The following is a 9,138-nucleotide window of genomic DNA, read 5'->3' on the forward strand; positions in this document are numbered from 1 at the left end:
CCGGGCCCACTCTCTTTAGGCACTGGGCAGAAAGCCATCACAGAGATAACATTCTTATATTCGGAACAGGTCTTTGTTCCTTGATGACCTTCTCTTTCTCTCTCTCTCTCTCTCTCTCTCTTCTCTTTTCAGGAGCTGTCTCCATGCTGCTACTGGAGAGCTGTTACAGAGCCATAGGCAGGATGCGCTCAGCCGGCTCATTGGGGAGTCTAGCTGAGTTTTTACATGTAAGCCTTTCTTTTCTCCTTATCCTATTTTGGTTCTCTCTGCGCTCTCACTCTCCCATCTCCTGAATGGTGTTTCCCAAAAGAATGAAGGTTGCTGGAGAAAATGATTAGCCCAGTATCAGCTAAACGTGCTAACGACAATTTTTTTATTTTTATTGTTTTTTATTTCACCTTTATTCTAACCAGGTAGGCTAAGTGAGAAAAGCAAGTTCTCATTTGCAACTGCGACCTGGCCAAGATAAAAGCATAGCAGTGTGAACAGACAAACACAGAGTTTACAGATGGAGTAAACAATAAACAAGTCAATAACATCGGTAGAAAAAAAGAGAATCTATATACAATCGTGTGCAAAGCATGAGGTAGGCAATAAAGCGAAAAATTACAAATTTAGCAGATTAACACTGGAGTGATAAAATCATCAGATGATCATGTGCAAGAGAAGAATACTGGTGTGCAAAAAGCAGCAGAAAAAGAAAAGTTAAATAAATAAAAGCAGTATGGGGGTGAGGTAGTAAATTGGGTGGGTAGGTTTACAGATGGACTATGTACAGCTGCAGCGGTATCGGTTAGCTGGCTCGGATAGCAGATTTTTAAAGTTGTTGAGGGAGATTAAAAAGCCTCCAACTTCAGAGATTTTATGCAATTCTTCCAGTCGCAGGCAGCAGAGAACTGGAAGGAAAAGGCGTCCAAAATGAGGTTTTGGCTTTAGGGATCGATCAGTGAGATACACCTGTGGGACGCGCGTGCTCGGGTGGGATGTAAGCCATCGTGACCAGTGAACTAGAAGATACGGCGGCACTTTACTCTAGCTACCTGTAGATGACTGGAGCCGTGGGTCTGACGAACGAACATGTAGACGAGCGGCCAGACCCACTAGGGCTTAACAGCGTCGCAGTGGTGGGTCCGATAGAAGGTGCTTTAGTAACAAAACGAAACTGGCACTGTGATTAAACTGCACCAGTATTGCTGAGTAGAGTCTATTGGAAAGCGTATCTTTTCGTCAGATTGAATCCGCAACGATCACGAGGATCGAATAGGTGAGGGATAGTCAGGTTTTACTAGTGGTAAGTTGGCGCGCAGTAGTGAAAGGAGGCTTGTTCCGGTATAGAAAAGCCGATTCCTTGATTTGATTTTGGATTGGAGATGTTTGAGATGAAGCTTGGAGGAGAAGTTTTGCAGTCGTAGATGAAGCTATCTCTCTTCTTTGCCTGATGCCTGTGGCCGTGCAGGTGGAGCAGCTGGCTGCCACTCTCCACTTCAGCCTGGAGCAGGGCGGGGCGAGGGGCCGTGCGGGCAGCGCCCAGAGGAGGACGGGCCATGGACCACAAGGCCAGGGGGACGGGGTGGTCCTGTTCCCCCAGGGAAGCCCCGGAGCCGRGATGGGCGCTTCGCTACCCCCCGCCCTGGAGCTTTACGAAATGCAGGACCGCAGCCCGTCGGACAGCTCGCTCAACTCCACGGGAGTGGTGTGTAAGAACATGCACCTGCTGCTGCGGCGCCACGACAGCTCAGCCTCCCTAGACACGCCCACCGCCGGGGCCCTCCCGGCAGCGGTCGCCGTGGACGACGGGGCCCAGATGTTGAGGGCAMGCGACATAACGCTGCAGCCCGGCGACAACAGCATCTTGTTCACGGCCCCGGTACGTTTTCTTTCAGCCTCCTATAACGTCATCAACAGTCATGTCTCGAGTCCAAGTCCACCCCATGGCTCATTTTCAATTTGTCTAAAGAAATCTGTAATCTCCTTGCCTCCTCTCCATTAAAACAGAATGGGGAACGCTGTCGATTTAGAGGTCAAGTGTCACTTTATCTCTCCTTGTCGCTCTCTCTTTTTCTCTTCCCCCCTCTCTCCACTCTCGCTCTTTTCTCTCTAGACTGGAGAGCCGGGCTCGTACACGTTACGTCAGCTGTGCGGGAGCGTGGGGAGAGTCCAGTTTGTCCAGTCTCACATCTACCCTGTGGTGCAGTACGAGGTCTACTCCCAGGAGCCTCAGCTCACCATCGAGCCCCTCTCAGGTCCGTCTGTCTGGCCCTCTGTCCCCCTCTTTAGCCACAAACAGTGAATGCTAATCGCTGCCTGTTGATATGTGGTTGGACCAGGTCATCCTTGTATTTTTACATGTGTAACAGTGTGTGTCTGTGTTTTCCCTCCAGACAACCTGTTGGCAGGCATTCCCCAGAAGGTGAAGTTCACCATACCGCACAGGCCAACTTACGTGTGAAAGAAGGGTGACGCGTTGCAGCTTAGCAAATACAGAACTCCATGCCCACTCCTCCACTCTAGCTGCTGCTCTGCTACCGTCCTGTCCAGCAATGGGAGGTCAGCCTTCCTTCCATCCACTCTGGGGTCGAGCGTCAAGGGTCAGAGAGGTTAAAGGGATAGTTCATCAAATTGTTACATTGCAAGTAGTCTATGAGACGAGGAGAGCCTGCAATCCAGTCGCTACCGTCCAAATCACTAATATTAAGCCCAGCACGGTCTGGGGGTTACCAATGGGATAAGTTGACCCTCGGGTTCCATAGGGGGAGACCCCTTTAGCGTCCATGCTGACTGCCTCTTCCCTACTTCTGCTGCTGCTAACTCTTTTCTGTTCTCTCTCTCTCTCTCGCACCCATCTCTTTTGCAGAGCGCATGGGGAGAGTGCTCTTCGCATCCAGTCATCGGAGAAGTGCCAGCATCTCCCTGCCCCCACCCCTCCCATACCACACCCTGGAGTTCCAGCTGGAGGTGCTGTGCCACATCCCCCCCACGCCCCTCAAGCCCGACATCGAGCGTCTCACCAACGGCGAGGTCCGCCACCGGCCCAAGAGCCACAGCCAGGCAGACAGTGGCATGATCAACATCGACCAAAAGGTTTGAAGACCGTTTGTCCTCCTAGCCTATAGAGTTAACCCCAGGACCACCTTTATATCATTTACTAGGGTCWTGTTCATTAGGCACCCAACGGAAGACAACAGACTGAAACGGRGGGACTACCTGGATTTGTCCAATGGGTATTCCGCCTCAATGTTTGAAAGTGTTTTGTTACACTGTGGCCTAATGAACATGACCATGCCTATCCTATGKTTACAGCCCTGTGTGTTCTCTTTCTGTCTCCATAGGTCTCCATCGACTGTCCTTGGTCCATCTACTCCACTCTCATAGCCCTAACCTTCTATGTCCCTTTCAAAGCCAAGCACTCAATACTCTCTGCTGGGAAAAGGTAGGTCACACACACACACTCCATCTGCTTTTACTGTACGGGGGACATTTTTGTCACGCACAGTCACAGATGTGTGCAAAAAAGTACAGCACGATTTAATTTCAACCTTTTATTTATTTCCTGAGTGAAGGCATTGGGTAATATACCTTTTCGTCTACAGGATTTTAAATGCAGAAAAAGTGTCTATTCAATGACATGTCTGCTCATTCAGTAAGGAATCTGTGGTGACGTTGTGAATCTAAATATTGATCTGACTCCTGACTGGTCACACAGGAAGTACATACAGGTGTGTCTCCAGAACGTGTCCGACACAAACTTCCAGCTGGCAGACCCGGTCCTCACAGAGCGCCAGCCCACAGTCTCGATGGAGCTGCTCTCACTCAATGTTAAAACACAACAGGTGAGTAACTGACCGTACACACACACACTTCATCTCTCTCTCACACATTTCTCTCTACACACACATCTGTTCTGATCCTCTTTGTCTCAGCCGGTGTGCAGTCAGCAGTCMGTGTTCTGCCTGTGGGAGATGCGTTGGGCCAAACCCCTCCCGCTGTGCCTGCAGTGTGCGTTCTCCGCCAGCTTCGCGCCCGCCTCCGCCTCGGACGCACACACAGCCTTCAAACCCTACTGCTACGAGTTCCAGCTGGACCGGGTCTCTGTGAGTATACACAAGACCCAGCTCTGGGTCCYGTCATAAGACACCACATGGAGGGAAAACACATTTTTGTTTTCCGTTGCAAAACGAATGAACACAACCCTGTTCTCATCACAAACAAACGTGGTTCTGGGCTTGAACGTCGCTCGATGTTGCTAACCCTCCTCCCCAGACCCTTTACAGCTTGAAGGCCGAGATCTTGCCGCCGTCCGGCGACCAGCACTGTCGCACCGGCGCCCTCTGTGGCCTCGAGGTGTCCATCACACGGCAGGCGGAGCCCAGCGAGACTGAAGGGGAGGAGGAGGAGTCTACAGAAATAGAGGGCCTGAGGACCACCAAGCTCATGTATGAAGGTAGGACACGGGAAGGTGTGTGTGTGTGTGTCCATGTCCGATACTTATCTGACTACCCTGGTGTGTGTTGTCTGCAGTGGTGGACAACAGCAGTAACTGGGCGGTGTGTGGCAAGAGCTCGGGGGTGGTGTCCATGCCCGTGGCTGCCAGCGCCACACACAGGGTTCAGATGGAGGTCATGCCCCTGTTCGCCGGTCACCTGCCCTTCCCCAACATCAAAGTGTTCAAGTACCTGCCCCACAACGCCGTCCCAGCCATTCAGCCCGACACAGGTATGTAACCCACAGCTGCAGAACGGTCCTTAAGCTCAGTCCGTAGGCATGCCTCCCATTACTTAACAAAATGGTAGTCTATATTTTGTGCCATCTTTGTCAACCTCTTACATGCTGTTTAGATTATTTGCTTATAGGCATTATTACAGCACGTGTTGTACTCGCTCACACACGCTCAGTCACACTCATCTCTCTCTCTCTCTCTCTCTCTCTCTCTCTCTCTCTCTCTCTCTCTCTCTCTGACCGCTCACAGACAGCTGCTTAGAGAACGACACCATATCCCTGCTGGACAAAGGACTGGACGACCAGGGCGACACGGCCAGCATCCGCAGCCGGGGCAGCGTCCACTCGGTGGGCAGCGGGGAGCAGCAGCGGGAGCAGCAAAGGGGTCTGCCCATGCCCCGCCTGGAGCCCTTCACTCCGGGACAGGTGTTCTATCGGAGCCAGGGGCGGCAGGTGCTGGTGCTGCCCGTTACTGACGACCACGTGATGGAGGTTAACGTCACATGACCCCTGTGGGCCGCTGCTGCAMCCCACCACGCCCCCACCACGYCTGGACCTCTGTGGTTTGGTTCCTGGCTGTGGTTCTGGAACCGGGAGGTGGCCTGGCGGCAGGGAACTGACACTGRCTCTCCTCTCAGGACTCATTGCTGGCCGGCCACTGGCCCTGCTCCTGTTCTGGCCTGAGTTCCATCTGCTGTATTTTTATCTTGTCAGTCTTTTTCATATGAAAATAGCCCTCTCTYCCCCCCCACTGTCAGAGAAGAGGGTTTGGTGCACCTGTAAAACTAGCTCTCTTATTGGTTCTTGCTCCGTGGACACAGTAAACCGCTTAACTGTTCTGCGTAGACTCCCCCTCCTACGCACCTGTGATCGGCTTGCTGGTTCCACTGATCGTCAACACAACCTTCTGTACGGGGCACACTAACGTGTGTTTGGACAGGGGTGCTTCGTTTTGTGTTTTGTATTGKTTGGTGTGTGTCTCTGTCTATGCATGACATGGCAAGTTGTGATGGATGAAGGGACAGAGCGGGCCCAGTTAATCGTGTGTGTGTGTGAGCAATATCTACTCCACTTTTCCTCTTCACTCACTCCCAGCCCCTTGCCCCCAAACCCTGCTGTATCCTCTTTCCTTTGCTGTAGTCATAGCGCCACCCTYTGGCCACTGTACAAACTGTTCAATAAGTACATRTTATTCCAGAGAAATCACAGTACTGACTGTGTGCAAAGGCTGCACCAAAAACACGTTGTCTCGGAGGAATATGTTAGAGAGAAAATATAAGTTTTGTTTTCGAGCAGGTGTGAGACGTGCGAACGAACACTTGCTTTTTGGCTTTGTTCGGGTTTTAGGGTTCACTGAAATTCACTTATTCAAGGATCGGTGGAATCTGAGAACAATGGGATGAAATTGTACTTGGTTGTTTTCKGTGACTTTTTTTTGTTGTCTGAAAGTGACCGTCTGTTCGAAGTGTTACCATCATGTGTTCTGTCTGACTTTGTGGTTTACTTGAATGCTGAGCAGGTAAATTCTATGTTTAGTAAATGTGGTGTCTGACTTTTCTTCTTTTTTTTCTCAGACATTCGCTGTTGCTATGGTAACTGTCAGGAAAAGCACTTTCTTATCATAGCACAATTCTTTAACGAAAACAATTTAGAAGGAGGGGAAATTCGCTTGTGTAAATGCGATGTTCATTCGTTTATTGACCTCTATTTTTGTACTGTGTCGCCGGACAAGTTCTGGTTGTTGCTCTGTGTCGGTTGGTGCGATTGGTTGGTATCTACTGGAGGCCTATGAGGGCTTTGGGCCTGAGGCCTAAGCACACCCTGTAGCACACCCCTTCAGCTATACTGTCCTGTATTCCTCCACCTCTGGGCTTGTATCTAGCATAATCCCACAAAGTAGTGCTCACCGCCAGGAYGAAAGGCAGAAGACTTGTTCCCTCTATCTCGCCATCTTAATGCAAGAGAACCCCTCCCACTCAGATTCCACCTACAAAACTTAGTGGCAAAAAAAATATATAGTATGTGAACCCTTTGGAATTACCTGGATTTCTGCTTAAATTGGTCATCAAATTTGATCTGATCTTCATCTAAGTCACAACAATAGACAAATCCAGTCTGCTTAAACTAATAACACAAACAATTATACGTTTTCATGTCTTTATTGAACACACCGTGTAAACATTCACAGTGCAGGGTGGGGAAAGTATGTGAACCCTTGCATTTAATAACTGGTTGACCTTCCTTTGGCAGCAATAACCTCAACCAAACGTTTTCTGTAGTTGCAGATCACAGCACTGCACAACGGTCAGGAGGAATTTTGCCCCATCCTCTTTACAATACTGTTTCAGTTCAGCAATATTATTGGGATGCCTGGTGTGAAACTGCTCTCTTGAGGTCATGCCACAGAATCTCAATCGGTTGAGGTCAGGACTCTGAAAGGGCCACTCCAGAAGGTGTTATTTTCTTCTGTTGAACCATTCTGTTGTTGATTTACTTCTGTGTTATGGGTCGTTGTCCTGTTGCATCACCCAACTTCTTTTGAGCTTCAATTAGCGGACAGATAGCCTTACATTCTCCTGCAAAATGTCTTGATAACTTGGGAATTAATTTTTCCGTCGATGATGGAAGCTGTCCAGGCCCTGAGGCAGCAAAGCAGCCCCAAACCATGATGTTCCTTCCAAACAACTCAACTGTAGTTTCATCTGTCCACAGAAAATTTTGCCAGTTCCGCTGTGGAACATCCAGGTGTTTCTTTGCAAACTTTTTTTTTGGACAGCAGTGGCTTCTTCTGTGGTGTCTTCCCAATGACCACCATTCTTGTTTAGTTTTTTACATGTCGTAGACTTGTCAACAGAGCTGTTAGCATGTTCCAGAGATTTCTGTAAGTCTTTAGCTGAGACTCTAGGATTCTTCTTAACCTCACTGAGCATTCTGCGATGTGCTCTTGCAGTCATCTTTGCAGGACGGCCACTCCTAGGGAGAGTAGCAACAGTGCTGAACTTTCTCCATTTATAGACTATTTGTCTTACCGTGGACTGATGAACATCAAGGCTTTTAGAGGTACTTTTGTAACCCTTTCCAGCTTTATGCAAGTCAACAATTCTTAATCTTAGGTCTTCTGAGATCTCTTTTGTTCGAGGCATGGTTCACATCAGGCAATGCTTCCTGTGAATAGCAAACTCAAATTTTGTGAGTTTTTTTATAGGGCAAGGCAGCTCTAAACCACCTCTCCAATCTCATCTGATTGATTGTACTCCAGGTTAGCTGACTCCTGACTCCAATTAGCTTTTGGAGAAGTCATTAGCCTAGGGGTTCACCTACTTTTTCCATCCTACACTGTGAATGTTTAAATGATGTATTCAATATAGACAAGAAAAATACAATAATTTGTGTATTATTAGTTTACCCACTCTGTGTCTATTGTGACTTCGATGAAGATTTTATGACCAATTTATGCCGAAATCCGGGTAATTCCAAAGGGTTTACATACTTTCTTGCCACTGTACATGCCCGATCCTACAGCAACATGAGTCTGTCTTTGAAACGTCCATGTGTCCTCAGTGTGTGAGGTTGTCTAACTGGTCAGAAAAACTATAAGATATGAAGACKAGTGATATCAGTGCTCGTCTATGTACACATCTTATTTTATGTCCAGCTGTATTTATTTTCTCTTGTTTTTTAAAATATATTATTTAACGGCAAATAGCTGGAAGGGACGGAATCATCAATCACAGAAATAAAGACATTGGGAATTGTCTGGTGATTTTGTTTTTTGTTTTTGTCTTTCAACAGTCATTGGTCACTGAAATCAAATAAAATGTGTATGTAAATGATTCCATGGGAGTTCAGCACCRTTGATTGTATTCAGATGAATTATTTAAACTAATCATATGTATGCATTATACAGTTGAAATTAAATATACCTATGTTTTAATGTGTGTTCTCCGTTCTGGTGCTCAGTGAAGTATTTGTGTTTTAGAGAAGCTGGATGGTTTTTGGGCTGGCTCAAATGAAACACCCACAAGGCCTGTATGGTATCAACTAACYTGATCCTCAGTGTGTTTCCTCACTTCTACAAAGTCGCATGCRATTTTGTCAAACTCACTGCTTTTGTATATGAAGGGTGAGAAGTCCAAGTCTGAGGGACAGAGACAGAAAGAGGGGGTGTGTGCATAGAGCAGGTCAGAGGGGGCAAGCCCTGGAGGAACGTGTAGGTGAGCATGAGGCTCTTAGGTGGAGGAATGGACACCAGCCACCAATCGTACCCGATCACTCCCGGACCATGTATTTCTCACGACTCCTACATCACCGTGTGTGGAGTAGGCCTACCTGTTTTCCCCACGTGAATGGTTTTCCCATACCGTCATGTCCTGGAAGAAGCCCTGCTCCACACCYGGATTGCAGCATCCCTGCCCAGGTCTA

General features: G+C 48.3%; 1 protein-coding gene across 1 annotated transcript in view; it reads left to right on the top strand.

Annotated features, from left to right (window-relative positions):
• Positions 1-8,650, top strand: part of LOC111971102 (trafficking protein particle complex subunit 10) — a 22,503-nt gene extending 13,853 nt beyond the window's left edge. Inside the window, 12 exon segments of the mRNA XM_070445878.1 lie at positions 311-317; positions 1,386-1,867; positions 2,102-2,243; positions 2,382-2,547; positions 2,855-2,896; positions 2,898-3,081; positions 3,330-3,430; positions 3,704-3,830; positions 3,921-4,091; positions 4,261-4,441; positions 4,519-4,713; positions 4,967-8,650. Coding sequence (XP_070301979.1) covers positions 311-317; positions 1,386-1,867; positions 2,102-2,243; positions 2,382-2,547; positions 2,855-2,896; positions 2,898-3,081; positions 3,330-3,430; positions 3,704-3,830; positions 3,921-4,091; positions 4,261-4,441; positions 4,519-4,713; positions 4,967-5,223 — 2,055 coding nt within the window. The 3' untranslated portion in view covers positions 5,224-8,650.
• The last annotated feature ends 488 nt before the right edge of the window (positions 8,651-9,138 follow it).

The sequence above is a fragment of the Salvelinus sp. IW2-2015 genome, linkage group LG12 (genome assembly GCF_002910315.2).
Source record: "Salvelinus sp. IW2-2015 linkage group LG12, ASM291031v2, whole genome shotgun sequence".
In the NCBI taxonomy this organism is placed as follows: Eukaryota; Metazoa; Chordata; class Actinopteri; order Salmoniformes; family Salmonidae; genus Salvelinus; species Salvelinus sp. IW2-2015.